The sequence below is a fragment of the Rhea americana genome, unplaced genomic scaffold (assembly GCF_003343005.1).
Source record: "Rhea americana isolate MKP2758 unplaced genomic scaffold, rheAme1 scaffold_177, whole genome shotgun sequence".
Lineage (NCBI taxonomy): Eukaryota > Metazoa > Chordata > Aves > Rheiformes > Rheidae > Rhea > Rhea americana.
Window position 1 is genome coordinate 1,081,746 of NW_028185894.1, and position 20,282 is coordinate 1,102,027.

The 20,282-nt window shown below is 42.0% G+C and overlaps 1 protein-coding gene across 2 annotated transcripts; it reads right to left on the bottom strand.

The window, feature by feature from the left end:
- Window positions 1–4,217: 4,217 nt before the first annotated feature.
- On the bottom strand, window positions 4,218–18,809 carry TBX19 (T-box transcription factor 19). 2 transcript variants are annotated; one of them, XM_085301487.1, is made up of 8 exons: window positions 18,598–18,809; window positions 12,159–12,423; window positions 10,169–10,303; window positions 9,345–9,406; window positions 8,089–8,150; window positions 7,275–7,463; window positions 6,309–6,441; window positions 4,218–4,513 (listed from the first exon to the last, which is right to left on the bottom strand). In XM_085301487.1, exons 1-8 carry the CDS (start codon window positions 18,792–18,794, stop codon window positions 4,276–4,278), a joined length of 1,281 nt encoding a protein of 426 aa, XP_085157613.1. In that variant the 5' UTR covers window positions 18,795–18,809; the 3' UTR covers window positions 4,218–4,275. The 2 variants fall into 2 exon arrangements, with proteins under 2 accessions (XP_085157613.1, XP_085157614.1); XM_085301488.1 differs by having other exon boundaries at window positions 7,275–7,376; window positions 18,598–18,794.
- Window positions 18,810–20,282: the final 1,473 nt, after the last annotated feature.

A 20,282-nucleotide genomic window follows, 5' to 3' on the forward strand; every position in this document is an offset into this window, starting at 1 on the left:
GCCCAGCAGCAGCATGGATGCAGGATTTGCTGGGGAGCGGAGCGGAGGCAGGAGGAGAGGTTACAGGTCCCCTGAGGGCACCGGGGCAGGACGAGGGCATGAAGGGGGAAGCCACTTCGGGGGAGGTTTCCTGCTGCTCGTTCTCAGGTGGCAGCGGGGGCGCAGACGGGTACCCGAGCCAACGCGTGCCCAAAGCTGGCTCACCAGGAGAGGCGTAAACTGGAGCCAGGCATGGCAGGACACTCGCACGTATCTGCTTCCCGCTCTTCTGCCTGTAAGGGAGCGAAGAGCAGTTCTAAAAAAACCACAGTCTTGGATTTCGGAAAACGAAGTTAATAATCTCGCCTCTCTGCTGACACGGGGGCAGGTTGCCAGGCGTGACCAGGGCACGCAGCAGGCCTGAAAGGGGCGGGGCGCTGCAGGGGGCGTGGCCAGGGGCGTGGCCGAGCACGGCAGGGGGCGGGGCGCATGGCAGGGGGCGGGGCTGGGCACGGCAGGGGGCGGGGCTCTCTTTGTTCTGCAGCTGCCCAGCATTGCCCCGAGCAAGAGCCCAGTATTAGAAGCAAGATAATTTGACTTCAATTTTTATTTCATTTATATTTCAAATTTTATTTCATTTTAATTTTTACTCTTTTGATCTTCTACTTTTCTTCTTCTTCTTCTTCTTTTTTTTGGTCCAGTCAAATGTGATGTCTCACAAACCACACTGCAACTGTGCATTTATTAGCTGAATACAACATTAATGCAGAAACATAAAACAAATGGTTTATTCGTCTAGTTGCACGAAGATCCATACAGGAGCATGCTGCCAGGTCCTTGCTCTCTAGCTGTCCCAATTAGAAACACAATCAATACAATACAGCGTGTCTCCCTTGTAGCCCACGCCCTGGGCTTTCCTGCTCAATGATAATAAAACCTACTGTATTTCATGGTCCAAGACACTCAGCATAATCCAGTTAACTTGAACTAATAATGTCAGGTAGTATATTTATCCTGCAGACTGAGAGAAGCTCCAGCCTTTCCAGTCTGTGGATCTATCTCTCTTGCACAATATCAAGAGGTGACTAAGCATATGGTATTGCTCAAATATATAAAAACTGGCTTTTTGTTTTGTTACCTTGCTGTTGTTTATAACAACCAGTGAAATATGCAGGCAGAAACGATCATTGCATGGTTTTAATGGCAAGCACAAATCTGAACGGAAATGAGGGCACTATGGGGGCAAATCCAGGTCTAAAATACCATTTATCATGGGAGGAATGATTTACACAGTTTACGGAAATTTGCTGCCCAAGGGAGCACAGTGCAGCAAGCGTCATGACCCATCACTGCACCGCAGAGAATTCCACTGCGCTGGGGGTAGGATCTGTAAACTTAAAACAACATTTTCTCTAATGAACAAGAGGCTAAAGCTTGCTCCAGTGCTCCTGCTGCTCCTCAGAAGCGACCTGGCCAAGCTGCAGAACGATTCCCAAAGCCGATGCCCAAGCAGCTGAGTTTCAGGTGGTGTGCAAGTCCAGGGTGATTTTTGTCTCTCCATGTCATTTTTCAGACTTTTGCTAAATGAGATTCTTGGTGATGATAAAAACTAAGTTTGCTTCAAAGATCTCAGAAGTTTTTGCTTCCTGTGGCATGAGTAATGACTACTCTCGCAATGCTAAGACAGAAAAAATGACCCTGACTGTTCTTTTTGATCTTTTTTTTTTWAAAAAAAATCCTATCAATCCTTCAGAATTATCAGGAAAATTAACTGGATTTGCTCCTGGCTTGTTTATTTGCAAAATAAAAATGCAGTTTGCACAACTTCTTATGATCAACCTTTCACTACTAAAATGCAGCCTATGGGAAAACTAACAAATTATCTGACTCATTAACCGTGAGGAAACCATAGCAAATCCTGGAATGCTAAAAAGTCATTGCTTGCCTTTTTTAGCATCTACAGTCATCTTATGCAGACTCAGCAGTGATTTGGGGTGTATGTGGAGAGCTGAACAGCCAGAAGAGGGTAGCATAAGTAAGTTAACAAACCTCATCTGTAAAGCAGAGCTATTTTTGAGACAAACACCTACTTACGTTTCTGGCAGCCAAATGGAGAAACACAACATGGAAAAACTTGTCACTGAGCTATTGACAAGAGTTTGGAAAGGAAAATTTAAAGCCAGAACTGGCAATGACTATCTCAATAGTAGGCCTCACAGCTTTATACCCTCTGCTCTTAGCGCCCATTTGCCCAGTGCTTCTGTTAACAAGAGCTGCACATCTGAAATAACTGCATGACTCTGCTCTAGGTGCTAGCAGCACATGTCAGTAAAACCAACAGCATTCCCGAGTGCATCCTGGCCCCTCATCTTGCCTGCAACAAATCGAAGAGGGTAGGCGGGGAAGCAAGGGCTGCATTAACACTGCGAACGCCACAAGGGGATGGTTCAGAGCCCAGGTAACAGTGTATGGAAGAGCAGCTTAGCAAGTTTCCCAAATAGATACATGTTTGACAGCCTGACTGAAAACCTGTTCCTCATGGGTGCCGCCCTCCTAACGCCTATCCAAGATAAAACACTGTTCTTGCATCCAGTACACAGTATAAATGTATAGATACAGGTGTGTAGTGGGTGTATACTCAACAGTATAGGCAAGGAGCCACCAAGGAACATCACCATAGCTGGCAGAAGCAGAAACACTCAGAGACACCAGCCTGGAGGAGATCTGGAGAAACCTCTTCCATACCTCTGCTGGGGCTTTCTTCTTAGAGGGTTGTCTCTCCAGCCCCTACCACTACTCTTGACTTTCAAACAGAACTAAATTGCAGATGCGACTATATCTACACAAGTTAGCTTGCCTTTTCTTAAAAAGCAGCCTACCTACCTGCAAGGGATCAAACTACAACAGTCTTCTGCATGCTTCCCACACACACACACATACACACACACTCTCTCTCTCCCTCCCTCCCCCCCCATTGCCTAGATCTCATTTTGCTGTGGCAAAGCCTACCCCCTCAGTCCTTACTTGAGAGGAAACAGGCGAGAATTGCCCTTGCTGCAGACATGGTGACCTGCTGGCAGCAGCTCAGCCAGAAAAAGGGGAAGCTGTGTGGGCAGCAGCTTGTGTTTTCAAGTTTGCTCCTACCTGCTTGTTTGCTTACACCAGGGACTGGCAGCACTGCAAAGCAAGCACACAAGCTGGCTTTTGCAAGTGAAAGAAGTTGCTGGGGTTTGCCTGAGGAGGTGAGTGAGAAGACAGGGAAGGTCGGGGTAGGGAAGAAATACTGGTTTTTGCCCTACAGTAGTGGTTAGCTATCCCAAACAGGATCAGCCTCCACTAGGCTAGAGATTGTACATACACACAGGAAAGGAAAAGCTGTAACCTGAAGGGAAAAAAACCTGAAACAGAAAAGCATGCCCAACATCACACCACCAGGCACTGACAGAGGAATGGAGAACTCCTGTCCTGCCCACTTGCTTCTGGCTGAGCTGTTTTAAATTCCTTCAGAGGCTGTTAGCTGCATGTGTTTACATCTCAGAAGAGCACTGGAACCGTAATAACCCATTAATTCATATTTTATTTGTACTCTAATTAGAGAGTACAAATAAAGCAAATGAAGCAAAGTGGAAATTGCAACCTGAGCATCTCTTTTGTTATTCCTTTCCCTCCACCCATATATAACACACATAGTAAACTACAGAAACTTTCCATTTCCAAAACCTTCACATGAGACTATAAACACCCCATCAGATGCCCTTCACCTGCTGCTACAATATAGTTTCAAGGGCTGTAGTTTCAGCCTTTGATTAATTTAGTTTCAGGTACTGTGGGAAACTGTGTGACAAATTCTGCATGTCTTTAAAGCAGTGCTGTCCCTTCAAGCTACATACAGGGAACTTGTTCACAATTTCCCTGGACTTGGCCTTTAGTTACAGAAAGTACTCTTTAAAAAAGACAGGTAAATATCCAGCTATCACATTTGCTTCACTGAGACTCATGCGTCTGACCTTTGTTGATGTGAATTAGAAGCAAAGCTAACTACAAAAATTCTTTCTGATCATCATCCTGAATGATACAGAAAAGTTACATTAATAAAGTTGGCTCTTCTAACATTTCCTGCCTTTGCATTATGCATCTTGGCTTCGCTGGCACTCAAGAGGTACAYTATGGAAAGTGATGCTTGATGAAGTCGGCTTTCTGCATATACATCCCTACTCTGAGCTGCGAGTCCAGGGGGTCCTTTGGTGCTTTTGTGAGTGTTGTTTGGCTGAGCTTCCCTTGTGAGCTGCCTGTCCATTAGAAGGAGTGTGAGGATGCCCAGGCAGCGTCGGCTAGTCTGACTAGAGCGGTTTCCCCTTGTGTTTCCATGTTGCCAGAGACTGTTCCCTGCAGAGGGATTTGGACGGATGAAGATCCAGTGGGTAAAGGGACATTACCCCTTAGGAACATGCTTGAAGGGCTGCTGTTCACCTCATTCCCTGGGTTGGCAACATTTACAGCATTGTTGCTCACTGTCCAGAGACATGGGTAATGGCTGGGAAAAAAGAGCAGTAGAAATTGAATGACTTATTCGAAAACATTTTCCCCATCACAAGATTTGTTCTGGTACAGTCAAGTACATATTCAGGTAAAATCTGAATCTACCTAGTTACTGAACTAGATCAGCCTTATAGATCTTAACTGAAAAACCACCAAGAACAGATAGACCTGGTGAGCTTGGAGAGAGGGATGGAGAGAATGTGCAAATAAAATAAAAACAAGTTTCAAGATTTAAAAGTCTTTTTGTAAATGTTTACATTTATAATTTCAGCTGACTTTCTTGGCACCCAAATTAGAGAAGAAATGTATGTGTCRTTTATTTTGGGAGGAAGGAAGTGACATACTTGCTAATTAATTGATTCTCAAGAGTCTAAATTTCAGCCCCTCCCAAAACCTTTTACTGCTCTTTTAATATTTCTATACTATATCATGAATTAGACATCATTACATCCCTGCATATGGGTGATGTAAGCTTCTCATTTCATGCAAGCAAATAATGAGGAGCACAGAGAAAAAAAATACTTGGGTATCCAAAATTAGTAGACATCTTAAAGCCTAAGTTCTTTGTGGCTATGCCAAGATCCTGATTTTCAGAAGTGCTATGGAAAAGCAAATTTCAGTTGGAGCAGGAGATGATTATCTTTTCTGAAGGATCTGTCCTGGAATCTAGGATTGGGCACTTGGGATACACTAAATTATGGATGCTTATTAAACTTGGAAATAAGTGTGAATCACAAGGGCAGGTGCACCTCAGATGTGAATGGGTGCACAGACCTCTTCCTCCTCATCCGTATCAGGCCATGAGAGAATGGCCAAGTTCTGGTTTGGATTACTTGATATGAATGGATGTGAAACACAGTGCTGCAGATGTAGAGAAGCCTACTCAGGTGTTCCCACCCTTTCATCCTCCTGGTGGTGCTGCATCTTTGCTGTGGCTCCCTGCCTCTGCTGCATGAGACTGAGGAGCTGAAGAGAAACTGCGGCATTGTGCCAAGAATATGCAAGTTTTCTGTGCTGTAGCAGAGGAGTTGAAGACCATGGCTAGCCAGGAGGGCTTACACTCCTCTAATCTCACCTGGAAACCTATCCCTGAGTGAAACTACTCTGGTGACAAAGCTAGGAATACCCACAAAAATCCTGTTTGCTAGGCCTAGCTTTCAAAATAAGATAACTCTCTATTCCAGGGCCAGGTTTCTTATTTCTCATTCCTACACTAGATCTCCATTTGTTTCCTCTTCCTTAGATTAAGTTCTTACTGCATCTTTTATTTATTTAAATTCCTTTTTTATTCCTAAAAGGTCACTTACTATCCTAATTATTTTCCAGACCATAGTTCTGATGAAACATCCCAGACGCTGCAAGTGCAGCATGCATATTAATAAGCATTACAAGAAAGGCTAAAACTATAATAGTCAAACTGACCTCTGTGCAGAAATATTACTTCCAAACCCCTCTGGAAGGCTTCCTTTCTTGAGATAATATATACTGAAGAGCTGAGTGGAGGGACATCAGCAAGTGGGCGTACTTACTAATAACTAGTATTTCTATAGAGCTTCACACTTTTGTAACACAGATGAATGTTACTAGCAAGCAGGCTTTTAAGGCAAATAATTCCATGTTCCCATTTACTAATGGGAAATTGAGGTGACAAAGTGATCTGCCTAAGGAAGAATGTGTACCAGGTCAATAACAGATACAGAATTGCTTATGAAATCAGGATCATCATAAGGCTTTGTTCATGCCTACAAGCCTCACTGCTCCCAATACCAGTAATTTTCCTGTAACCTTACCTGGGCCCAGGGCTGGCAGTTCCCTTGGTGTGTGGCACTGAGAGCAAATTAGCATGTGGAGAAGATGGCAGAGTCCAGCTGTCATGTCCTGGGAATACCTGAAGATTATTGCTGGAGCTCTCCAACAAATTCACTTTAGGGGGAGAAATACAAACCCTCAGTGACTATTGCAGAGACACTGTCTTAGGACAACAGAAAATGGGTAGGCCTGAGGAAGCAATCTTATCAGCTGACAGAGGTTCTCAGTCATAGGTACAAGGAAAAAATTATCTTCTTTATTAAGGGAGTAGCAGGGTGCCTTTGTAATTCTAGACAAGATATGTGAGAAGACACAGTATGATAGGCAAAAAATACACATTTTGGAAAAGTCTGACTAATAGTTTTTGATTAATGACAACTGACATATAACTGACAATGTTTTGATACAGGTTTCTTTATACCTGAGCTTAAATATTTCAGTTAAACAGGATGCCTTACTAAATTACTTTATTCTCTCTCCTGTTTCCTGCCAATTTCCTCCTACCAAAGGAAAATTATCTTCTGGAACTCCACACCCAGATCTAGAGAGTGGAAGGGAGATGCTGGCAATACCAAAACACCATCATTACAAGTCAGTTCCTACCATGTTCCTAAGGATTGCTTTGACTTGAGATGACAACTGCTTTGTGACATGACATTAGAAGCAGTCCTGCAAKGTTCTGATATTTTTGTATAATTGAGACCTCTAATTTAAGCAAGATCATTCACTTTCATCTATAGCCAACAGTTACAATGAACCTGTCTCTTGTACCCGTCTCTTTGTACCTTTTGTTTTCTTTGTTTGGGCAGAGTTCAGTGCAGGCTGTTACAAAGACTCATCATGTTCTTTCCCAGCTTCAGCTCATTTGGTTTACTGCTTGTGCTAATGTAAAAAAGAGTCAGGCAGGCTGATTGTGCCTGTTTCCTGGAAGCAAAGAAAAATTGTACCTGTAGGTGAGTGATTTTTCTGAATGTACGAAGGCGGGTATGGAGCAGCCCGGTGTCCTCGGAGGGCTGAATACCGCTCACAGCTGTGGGAAGCGTGTGGAGCCGGCAGAGACAGAGGTCCAGGGTACTGATAGTTAGAGCTTCCTGATGCACACATTGTGTCTGGGCTGGAAATAAGCCAGCCACCCACTTTGAGGGGAAAAAGAGAATAAAATTATTAGAGCACGAAAACAGTGCAGTAGAGTAAAGGAAGTAACCAGCCTTCCTGACAAATCATCTGTGCCTCAGAAATGCCAGGCAGATTCCAAAATACTGGTTTAATGCATTAATTTACAGGCAAAAAAAACCCCACCTAAAACCAAGACCTGGAAACAAACAAAATCACAATGTCACAGAATGAACGAACGGAAAATTGACCATCACAAGGATGAACACAACCCCTGCTCCCCTCTCTTTTTTCTGAGCTGTTCATCAGTGAAAGTTTATTTTATAGGTGACAACATTCACAAATATATTCACAAATACAAAAAAAGAAAAAGAAAAGGGGGAACCATAGAAATGCCATACATCATTTTGTTTCTRGATTCTCTCTAGTATCAAAAAAATGGATTGTAAGGAAAATGATCCTTCTGGGGAAAATTGTCACATGATTTACTACTGTGAGGTTTCTTCAACAATTTCTTTTAAGGGTCTCTTTCATCAACAGAATTCGGGACACAACAAAGCACTGGTCTGATCCAGTTAAGCAAGTCCCAGATTCCCAGTACCAACCATATCACACAACACTTCCAGTTTGCATGAATAAAAACCTTACAATGAGAATATGTCATATGTTGACCTTCAGAGACTGTTTCTGGAGCATCCTTTGGATGGCTTCTGAAAGAAAAATATTCAGTGGTAAGTGTTCTCATTGAGAAGTTATGAAAGAAAGTAAAATACTGAAATCTTTTYGCAAAAATTAAACAGAAAATTAAGTGAAAAAGGAGAAAATTGCACCCTATTTAGATACTTACTAGACAGCAGTACATATTTCTGCACTCTGCCATAAAGGAAGCAGGAACTTACGTTTCATGACACACACACAAAAAAACATTCCTAAGTTTGTGCTGAATTTAGGGGCTGTATCTGAAATGCTACATCTACCAGTGGGCACCTTTCCTGCTTGTGTTAACCAGCCTCAGCCCCACTCTCAGCAAAGTGGGATTCTGCCTCCTGCACAGCCAAACAAGCTCAAGGCAGCGCTTTCCTTCCCCAGCCAGCAACCCTGGGGCTGAGACTCAGCAGCTTCCTTAGCTAACAGGAGACTGGTAAAGAGAGAGAGGTTCTCCTGCAGGCATGTAGGGGACATTATATGGCAGAAAACTGAGCTAGTCCAGACAAAGTTTATTTGCAGCTACAGACTGGAATCCATGATTTGAGTAGCCCCTTTTTAAATGCTATACTAGGCTCATAAACCTTCATATGATCCTGTGGCCAGTTCAGCTATAGATYATGGAGACAGAACAACCACACTGCATTAGCATGAATGATACAAGTAAAACTTTGAAAGGTAATTAAACAATTTGTTTCTGATGACAGAAGCATCTCTAACACCCTGATCTCCTTTGGAATTACTTTTAATAAACATATCACACATCCTCATACAAGTTTAATAATAGCAGTGTAGTTACATTACAGTTATAGTGCAATTTCACTTCAGTTCTGCTKCTCTGTTTTCTGATACCTGCCTTTATTTTCCCTAAAGTATAGAATCATGAGATTAATTGGAGTGTAAATACAATGCATAGGTGAAGTATAACATTACTGGTAAAATTCACATTGTTTCATTTCAGGCTGTCCGTGTAGACAGTACTAAGTCATAGGATCCTCCAGAGATACTCACCCACTTCAGAACAGATTGTAGTAACAGTTATATAGAAAGTCTCCCCACTAATTTCAGTGGAGTGACTCTGGAATTAAGACAGCAGAAATGAGATTAAGTTATCTCATTGATCTTTCACATTCTGCTGCCGCRGTTTTAACCGTATCAGCAGCAAAATACTACCAAAACTAAGAAGAAGCTGAACTCACCTTTCCTTTGCATCCAGGAAGGCTTTGGCAAAGGGATTATACTTGATTTTGAGAGCTGTTATCTTGAGTTTGCAAAAAACAAGGCATATTAGTGAAGACAATTTGGTATAGAGACTTGACAAAACATCCTCCAGAGTACACTAAGTGGCACTGTCTTGTTAATCAAACAAAATAGATCTCCATACATTATGCTATCCAGGGCTGGTTGTAAGGGAGCTCTGTTCTTTGCAGGGCACAGTACACCGATCAGTGCCACAGGCAGAACACCAACAGGGGCAGCCTAACAGCATGGTTTAGTCTGGCAAATTCTGTGGTATGGTGGTGGACCCTTTCAAGACAACTTATACACTGAGAATTTCTTWCAAATATAAGTCAAATCTACAGCAACAATAGCTAAGAGATGAGGGGTATTTTCACAATGGTCACATTCCAAAGCATCCCTCTATTACGATTTTGGTACGGTGCAAAAGTTTTCCCATGGAATATGTGCTATTTTGCAATCATATGAATTATAAAGATATTGGTCTTGACTGTAGGTTTCTCTCAGTAAGAGGCTAAGATGCCAGGACAGACACACGAGTTCAGGAYAGCAGTGGCAGCATATTTAAACTATATCTGGCTTACTAGTGCAACCAGACCCTGGATTAAATAATGTTATACTCCAGAAAGACAGGAGAGCATTAGACTAAATAGAGCATTACACTGCAGGACTATTGGGGAGATAAGAACCAGTCTGCCTGTTGGCATATGCTTATCTTATAACTAAAAAGCTTTAAATATATCTCATCAGTGATGACAAAGAGCACAGCGTGGCACCCACCTACCTCTTCATTTTGATAGGCAGTCACAGCTATGAACTGAGTCTCAGGGAAGGAACAATTCATCACCATCCGATGGGGGCCTCCTACACGAACTATGTGTACCTGAGGCTCATATTTATGCAGAGAGTTCAACATTATCTGCAGAAAACAAAACACAGGTAGACATTCTGTTATCCCATAGATTCTCTTTCCCTCTGGCTCTGCAATAGACCAAATGTCACTGCTAAAACTCACCAGTTTATGGTCACTGAGAGCAAGAGGGCAGATTCCTTCCTCCTTTCTGATAAGCCACAGGGCTGAACAGGTTGAGACTTCACTGGACTTGGATTTAAAGCTTTTGATACAGCAGCAGTACCAAATATTTGTGTTAATAGCTCAGGGCTTCAAATTAATGGGCTTCCGCTTCTCTAGAGGCTGTTCAAGCAGTTAAGAAACAATCTGTGTCCTACGYCTACTATCTGAAAGTCTCAGAACCACTATCACAGGAAATAGGGCCAAGAGGGAACTAAGGCAGTCACCTAGCCCAACTTTCTGGGCACAATGAAGTGTACTTAAAGAAGTCTTGGCAGATGTTTCTGTTATCTGGCATTAAAAGCTGTGAATAGTGCCGATTCTACACCACGCTTTCCTTAGGAAGCCTGTTACATCGCTGAATTCTCTCTACCATGAGAAAGAGATGTTTAAAAATAACTGTATTTTAGAAAGTGCTGTGTGCACTATATGTGCTTCTGGAATAACACMACTGATATCCTAAAGCACTGTTAGTCAGCTATTACGTTTTAACAACAGCACGAGAGGGGAAGATGAAGCACAGTGTGTGGACTCTGTTTACMTTAACACTGTTGTCTACATTTCAGAAGAAAACAAGGAGAGCTCCAGTTCTTTAYCACTTACTGACTTTTGTTTAGTTTGTCTCCCCTTCAGTTTTTCCTGCTTTASTCTTTCTTCCTCTCTACTTTACTATATATGCACACACATCTGGCTCCCTTGGTTTTTCCCAGGATCTGTTTGACCCTCCAGATTGGTTTTCTGTAGCTTCCCCCCCTTTCCACTTGGATACTCTCCTGAGGTCCTGGATGCAGGACCAATACTTGGCAAATTCATATCCCGTTTTATGCTCCACAATAGCTCTTATGTGCTGCTTCCATGTGTGACCTTAGAAAAAGTCAGGTCATCTTTCTGTTCTGTTCTCCAGTCTGTAAAAATGGACATAATTTCCTACCTAATGAGGGTACTGGGCTTATGAAGGTACCTCACAAACCTAATAGAAATAATGGGTACAAAACATATATTTACATGAAAGAAATTGATTATGGGCTGACAAGTATCATCCAATGTAGGAGTTTTGTACAAAACAAACAAGCAAACAAAAGATCTTGTGCAATATTTTACCTTCAGATGCATCATCAGAAATAAAAGACGAAACAAAACTAATTTTCCTGTTTGCATTTTTAAGGGGTTCAAAGAGAAAGTCACTTATTTCTGGTACATGTGGTTTCTTTCCAAAGGCCAAAGCTGATTCAATAGAATATTGATAATTATCATGATGCAGAAGCAGACATAGTAATTATTTCATTTAGGAGCAGCCTTTTATTCTGCTATCTGACTCCTGCCAACATTCCACTTACACCAAACAACATGGGGGAACACAACAAAAACCTAATACCCATGACCATTTTTTCTCCCTTCTCTGAAGTCCTATGTAAAAAAAAAAAACCCAGCACACAAGACCAACTCTGAAAAGCCCCCTGATGATTAAGTAAACCACAGCACTCTGTCTCTCTTAACATCAAGAAGTCCATTAAAATCTGAAAGCGCCAATTAAGGCCTGTTTATTCCTGTTTACATTTGGCCTCCAGAGAATAATTGGCATCTGTGGGTGAAGAGGCCTGTAAGGGCCTCTATAATTACATAAATGCACCCTTGATATTTCTTGATTGGTAGGTGCGTGCAATTGAAGCCAAGAGGTGCATGGGGAAACATGAGGCCATACCTGCCCGTTCCCATTGAGCTTGTTGGTAAGTTTGACTTTGCTGAAGGAAATGGCAGCCTTCATCCAGTGGGCCCCAAAGTTGGGAGAATCTGGGTGGATGTAGACACAGCTGTGGTTTGGTGGCTCAGGCTTCCCAGCTGGCACCCATTCTCCATTGACGTACTTCCAGCGGTGGCCATCAGTTGGGGCAAAGTCTAACAGAAAGGAATACATGGCACTTGGGTCCAAGCCTGATACGCTGATCTTTAAGACAGGGAACATCCGCCTGTTTAGGAAACAGCAAAGGAAGAGACCACTGTAATCTGTTTGTGGCCAGATGCTCACAGATCAGCTCAAAGTGGAAAAACAACCTCTTTCTCTCTATCTGAGGGAAAGTCTGTTAATGTTTCACTTAACACATTCTTGTCCAAGTGATCAAGRTAAAATAAAAATTCTCTCCAAAGCAGGGCACTAAGGCCTTCATCAMGCAAAGATTTATGAACAAACATGCTTAATTTATGAACTGTGTACAGTGTCAGATTTTTTTTGACTACACTACTCCTATAGGAAGGTTTTTCTCCATTCCTTTGAAGGGATGGTCATAGTCCATAGTCCTTGTGAGCTAAGCTAAATAATCTAGGATTTATTTTATGCAAGGAAACTAAAAGCTTTTCATTCCTCTCATCATCCACATTGCCTCCATCTCTACAAGTTTCCAATGGAATTAATGTCTTAAATGTGCAAGATCATAGAAGAACTGTAATTCAAAAATTCATATATCAAGAATACTGTCCTTCCAGTCTATTTTAAACTACAGCAGGTTTTTTTTACTTCTCTCTGGAAATGCCTGATGTGTCCTCAAATCACATTTCCTTTCACATTAGTTTTATTACTTTGGTAGCATTCAGTCATCCTTCAATAGACTGATAGTGCAGGTCATCATCTCCCTCTCTTTTGTCACTTACAACTAATGAACCTCCTGGATACCAAGCTTAGCAGCCAGAGATGGGCAATCCCAGCTCTTAGGTACAGTCTGCTCAACTTTGCCTCTTCTACTCTTCTTCTTCTTTTTTTTTTAACCTCACTTACTCACCTCTACTTTTTGTGCCAAGATTCTTAATGAAAGTATTAAAAAGAGAATTCTAAGGTCAGGCCTGGAGGAAGTCCAGCACTTCTTCCTTCTTCATTGCAGTACATCCTATGATTCTTGTGTTAATCCCCACCATCTCCCCTTCGAATAATGACTTCCAGGTAGCACCACTCTAAATGCCATAATAAGTCTACTACATATTTTTAGTATGTATTTCCTTTATCAGTGTTGTATCAGATTAGGTTGTCATGACTTAAATTTAGTAAATTGCCTTTTATCTCATATTCCATCATCTTCTATACATTTAATTACCCTTTCCTTCAGAATACATCCTCAACTCTTACTACAGGGATATATTTAGAAGTCTGTAATTAGCTGAAACACATTTTACCCTTTCTTAAATATAARTATTCAGGTACTATTCTACTATCGTTAGGTAAATCTCCAGCTTGGTAAGTCTGGCTAAAATACTTGCTGTTAAACCTGCACTTGGCAGTTCTTTCAGTAATTTTGTCCCATCCTTCCATTTCTCCCCCTGCTCACCAGTTAATTAAGACATGTTATTTGACTTCTAGTTCCACCTTAGACATAGTGTTGTCCATTACTATGCTCCAAAATCTATATCATCTAGCATTCCCATCATCTTGTGCATTTAAAACTGAAAACCTGCCTTTGTTTAGTTTTAAGAAAATAAATACTTTAAAACATCTTTTTCCTTCACAGATCCTTCTGAGCTTAAAGGTACAACACCTTTTCTCAGTTCCTTTCTACTTATTATTTTCTTCTTCAGTAAAGGACATTTGCGGTAGTTCCCGGACAGCAGTTTTCTCTGTCCCAATATTTGTGATCTGTACCACATAGCTTTGAATTTGCTTTTGGGCAGAGTTCATTCAGAACATGTATAATATAGTATGAAAGCACACCCTTATCTAGCTTTCRAAAATAGATCCAGACAATGGAAACACTCCCTAAAGAGCAGAATGAAAAGCAAGTATTGATATTGGGACTTAGACATCTCAGTGCCTGAAGAAGCCTACAGCAATGGAGTTAGAAGGGCTCCCACAGTTTCAGGAACTGGGAAAAAGGCGCAGAAGAGAGCAGTCTCCCACCAAAGATACCCTATTCATTAGGTTTCTTAAGTTGTCAAGGAATGTGTGCCATTACAGTGGAGGTCATACAGCTGCTCTATCTCACTTCCTTCATTCTTCCTACACAAATACAAGGTGCCTTGCCCCAAAGACCTCCATAATGACCTCCTCCCTCTCCTGGCAACTGTCGTGGACCAGATCAGATTTTTATTCACAGGCCAACGAATCTTCAAACTCTTTACAACTCAGAGAGATGGGTCGCACCAAACAACCACATCAATTGCCCAAAGTCCGTGGCTGTGGGGCTAAGGTAGGGTAAACCTCTAGACTTAGTTAGGTAGCAGTACAAATTGTGCAATGCTTACAAGAGGGGAATTGAAACTTTAGGCTCTCTCCAGGGACACCAGAAGTCTGGGTCCACTGGACAGTATGTCTGTGTGAGCAACTTCAGATCACTAACACAATCTCCTATACGCTGACCACACCCCACCCACCACCTTCATTTCTGGACACCTTTAAGCAGCTCTTGCTGTACACATTCAGCACCTTCTGCTCACAGAAAAAAAACACAGGAACTGAGAAAAAAGAAATAGTCTAATATAAATAGTCGATGATACAGGACCAGTGCAACACTCAGAAAGACATATTGAATCATGATCTCTCTAACCAAGACTGCAGCTCAGCCAAGGATTTATAGGCTACATTTAATAGAATAATGTCTCCGTATTCCCGACCAAGATGGCACTGGATTGAATCAATGAATTGGAACAATAACCTCATGCAGCTACCAAACAGGGATGGGATAAAAAGCACAGATGAATTGCTCCCTGTACCCCCAGCTCTCCCTACAGTCAGTAGTCAAAGTAACACATTTGCATGGTTTGCTGAACTGGGAGTAGAGGGGAAAATTCATCCACATTAACACTTAATTCCACTGGATTTCTCAGAACTRTATCTCGCATATGTATATATTGCTAATTCTTCTGCCCACAATCCAAGCTTCTCTGCGTTTCTCATGAGAGGCTTGAGTTTATCTCCAAAAGATCTACAACTTTTAATGCCAGGGAACACAATCATCATGAACTCTAGCCTCCTGTATAACATAGTATAGCACTTCCCTGTATTAATCCCTACTTCACACACTGTAATTCCCAACTCACTTGGACCACGATGGCTTGACTGTACAGACTTTCATGCTGGAAAATCTACCACATCACTTGTTCCATTGATTAAGTTACTTTGCTGTTAAAATCTTGTGTTTTGTCTTTCTTTTAGCACAATAAATGATCGTTTTTCCAATTTTTTTCAGTCAAACTTTTTGTTTCAGTGTTCAGGTACGTATACACATGACCTCACACAAATGATGCAAGTGTTAAAGTCCAGCATTTAAAAATTGGTGTGTTTGTCTGCATCGATCCACTATAGATTCTCCCTTTATGCAATCGGGACTAGCAGAACCTCCCTGCCTCCAGGGAATAACAAAGTGTCAGGATACTACATAGCGATATGATAGAAACACTAGGACAGAAAATAGTCAGAAAACTGACAGTTTGAATAYTGAATGCAAATCAAGTACAACAAACATGAGAAAATAAAAATCCAGTGATTCTCACCATAGTAGCGTTATAGCAACAGTTAAGTTACACCCACTGGGATGCTTTTTGCTTTAGAGGATATGATTTAATTTCACTAGGGTCTGTTCTATTCAGAATATATCCACTTTCCTGCACACCTAGGTATATTGCTATGGCAGGTGCTCATTATAACAAAACACTAGAGCACCATTATAATACAGCATTGGAGGCATATCTATATATTAACACTAAAGTTTCCGGTTTGTCATTGAGCATAGACACTTAGTTCCTGTGATTTATGTAAGATTTCATTCATCTAATTGTGACATTTTGGTAGTCCTCAATATCAATTACAAATGACATAAGTAGTTAGAACTGTGYGTCCTAGAATTTTATCGCTACCTTCAATTTTATTTGTGACTTTTGCTAACATTGTGTCCACACAAGCTGTCTTTCCTTCCTCACACAGAAGTTCAGACTGGCTTTTCTCGATACTCTTAGAATGTAGTTTTCAAAAGCGCTCATATATCCTTCTGCAAGAGGGACTGGGAGTTAGTTCTATTTGATTTAAGCATCAGCAGAATTAAATCAACATCATCTTCTTTTGAGAATCCCTCTAGAGACATACACTGAAGATTCCTGAACTTGCAAAAACTCAGCATTCATTGGAGCACTCATCCCCTTTGCATACGTGTGGAGTTCTCAGGAGGGATTTTGCTGCAGAGCACTGTCTGTCTGTCAGTCTGTATGTATGTACACACACGTGCGCGCACACACACACATATGTATTTTTGGGTGCATTGATGCGTTTGTAACAGAAGATACTTTCAGAAATGCAAGAGAGTTTTTCATAGTCCCCAGTAGTACACTTTGTAATATTGTACAAGCAACTTTGTTATAAGGATGTACGCAGAGGACAGTATAATATGTTTTTAGAATTTTATGTTTTAAGATTGCTGTAGTCTGATAATAGAGAAAGAACCTGTTCCTGTTGGCATTAATAGAACTCTCACTGGCTTTAGGAAAAATAGGATAAAACTGATAAGGAGTGCAAAGGGTAGAAAGAAGGAAAATAAGGAAGCTTCCACAATCAAATAAAAAGTGAACAGTCACACAMAAATTCCCTCTTCACCATCATGAAGAGGTTATATCTACACATTCACCCAGACATTTTAGTGAGAAATAGCACCAGCTACACTGGTAATTTACATTAGCTGAGAGTGAAGAAACTGAAAGACAAAATTAGGTAAAGGTGTTATTCTTTGGACCCATTTAATCTGAGGTAAATCGATCTTACTTCAGTTTTTTAACTTATGCTGATGAGCCAGTTTAAGTGGCTTTCACCCTTATGCTAGGAGAAAGTCCACTCAGAATTTTGTTCTGGCCTAACAGCAATTCTTAAAGCAGTTTTAAACTGACTTTAAAAAGCACTTTTAAATGAAGCAAAAGCAGCTTCTGAGTGCCCCAACAGGAAGGGATGCCTATCCCTATGTCATTAGGAGAAATAAGAGTGACAATAGGCCATGCTGGACAAGAGCTGACATTCTGGGAATGCAGCTGTTTTCACAAGTTTTCACAAGGTCAGCTAACACCTTGCTGAGCTAACTGACTCGATTTTTCCTTTTTAACTGCCATCATCTTACGTTCCTTGTCAAGCTATAGTCAACAATGATATTGTCCAACCATTCTGCCAAATCAAAGTCTTTCTGCAAAACTGATTAAAGCCACACCATAGGAGTAAATCCTTCTCCCTGTCTCTTAATTCCTCTTTCTTACGTAGACCTTCTGTAAAGTCTTATAAAAGAAACATGCACAYGTGGGGAGTGGGGGGGAGGTGGCATGGTGGTGAGAGATTAAATAAAAACCTTAGTACCAATGAACAGGTGAACTTTACTTTAGTAGCTGCCTCTTATGGGCTGGACTCTTATCAGCCCAATTTAGAGCAGAACTTCTCTGAGAGTCTCCTGCAAGCCAGTGCCTGGTACAGAATTAGTATTCCTCCCTCTAGGTTTTGTACTCCCCTCTCCTTCGCCCTTCTGTTTTCAGCAAATAGTAAAATATGTAATCCATTTAAATTACAATATTTTGTTTTCCTAAAGCCCTGTAGATTAAGCAATAATGTGCTCTAGTTTCTAAGAGTACTAGCAAAAAATATGAAACAAAGCACTTGTGGGACCATACAAGTCTGGACTGTGCAGACATGCCACACAGGGCCCAGATGCAATATACTCCTTTCAGTACAGATTGTGTGCATGGGCTGTTTACCCCTAAGGCCACAGAGACAGGAGTATCTGCAACTGGATATAACAACATTGATCTGCTTTTGAACATAATTTGAGGTCTGTGGGCAAGGATCTGCTGATGAAAGCTGATTGTTACTGGTTCCAAAAGGTTTTGAGAGAGCAGCCATGTCCTGTTGGACGTTCCGTTTTCAGGAAACCTTAAGTCAAACAACATATTTCTCCAGCATATTTTATAGCAGGAATAAAAGGTGGAAGGAATGGTTTAGCAGTGACCAAAACAGAGCAGTGATACCCTGTTCTGTTCATATGCCGTCTTTAAGGGACTCGGAGGCTGCAGTGACAGCACTGTTACTGCTCCTCACAGCAGTCTCTCTACCCTGCACACACAGCATTTGTTATTACAGCTCTTAACCCCCCTCAGGCTGTTGTCTACACTCAGCCCACAAGGCTGAGGCGATCACTCACCTGCCATTCTTGGTCACAATCATCTCGTTAGTGACTTCCCTGAATCTCTGCCAGAGCGTAGCATCCTCCAAGACAACCTGAAGCTGTTTCTCTGTGGGGTCACCTTTGTCTCTCCCAGCCCGGAGTTCACTCTCCACGACACTGAGTAGCCTGGAGACAGTGCAGTCGCTGGGCTTTTTGCAGCCCAGGTCTGTCATGATGGTTTTACTGCCAAAAACTTCAGGTACCTGTTAAAAGATAAAAATCCTAAGCTAAATCTAAATGCAGATCAGTTCATTGGGCACAGTCTGACAAGTGTGCTCTCCTCGCTCTTTTGCCACTGCCTAGCTCCTTCCCCTGGAAGTCCCAATGGGCAGTGACACCAGCATGTGGAGGTTTACGCACACTCCACACAAAAAGAGGACTATCTCCTAATTACCTGTCAGACGGTCAGGTGGGTGGCAGGCTGATGACTCAATTGGCTGCCTTGAAAGAAGAGTCCTCCATCCAAATTAGCATGCTTTTATCTTTTTTCAACCTGAAGTGGGTCTAATTGTTCTGCTTGAGAACCAGGTTTCCATTAATGAAAATTGTTTCATTTCCAGACTGAAACAATGCATGGAAATTGCGTTCACGCTGATGCAGACTCTTGCTAAGGAGCTGGTAACAGTCAAGATTGTTATACAGAGAAAGAAGTCTTGAAATATTTTCATCAGGCATGTTGAACACATGCGTGAACCTTTTCCCTCTACATTCCTAAAATACATCAAATCGTAACAGTAAGAGGCCCTTCTGCAATGAGGTTTCAATGCACAAGGAGCAGGTAGGGTCCCTACACTCCACTGTTGATGCCTTCTGCATCCATCCCTTGGTCATCACTGACATTTGCAGAACCTCTGCTGCACCCTATGAGCATCTGAACTCCCTATGGCTGCCTTTCCAGGGGTGACAGGACCCACAGTCCTGAGACTGGGTGTGAGCATAACTGCCTGAGGCCTGGCATTGCTGACCTACTCAGCACTGATTTCACACAAAAGCTCCCTCAAGATGCTCAAAATAGGCATTCTGTCTTCTGTCAGACTGGGAGACCTTCTCTGATAAGTCTGATCTAATYGCATATACTTCCATCCCCTCAAAGGGCAGTGATGCAAGATGTCTCCATTTCACCTTGAGGATCACCAATTTCAGCACTCACCAGGCATCATGAGAAACGGGTTCAGCTCTGTGCTAAACAATTAAGTGAAGGCCATGGGAATACCAGTGACCCCTGAACGCTGGGCTTTGGCACACAGCAAGGCATTTAAGTGCCTAAATTCTCCTGATGCATCTAGCTCTGATAGTGCCTGTGAAGTTCATAGAATCAGTAAGGTTGGAAGGGACCTCTGGAGATCATCTAGTCCAACCTTCCCACTCAGCAGGGTCACCTAGAGCATGTTAGACAGGGTTGCATCCAGGCAGGCCTTGAAGATCTCCAGAGAAGGAGACTCCACAACCTCTCTGGGCAACCCGTGCCAGTGCTCTGTCACCCTCACAGAGAATAAATTCCCCCTCACATTCAGGTAGAACTTCCTGTGCTTCAATTTCTGCCCATTACCTCTTGTCCTGTCACATGGGACAACTCAAAAGAGTTTGTCCTCGTCCCCTTGACACCCTCCCTTCAGGTACTTGTACACATTGATAAGATCCCCCCTCAGTCTTCTCTTCCC

Coding starts and splice junctions, on each gene's coding strand:
- TBX19 (XM_085301487.1), bottom strand. CDS start 18,794: ATGACAGACCTGGGCTGCAAAAAGCCCAGCGACTGCACTGTCTCCAGG. Junction 8,151..9,344: donor TTCCTGGATGCAAAGGAAAG/GTGAGTTCAGCT, acceptor TTTTTCTTTCAG/AAGCCATCCAAAGGATGCTC. Junction 6,442..7,274: donor GAAAAATCACTCACCTACAG/GTACAATTTTTC, acceptor CTCCCCCTAAAG/TGAATTTGTTGGAGAGCTCC.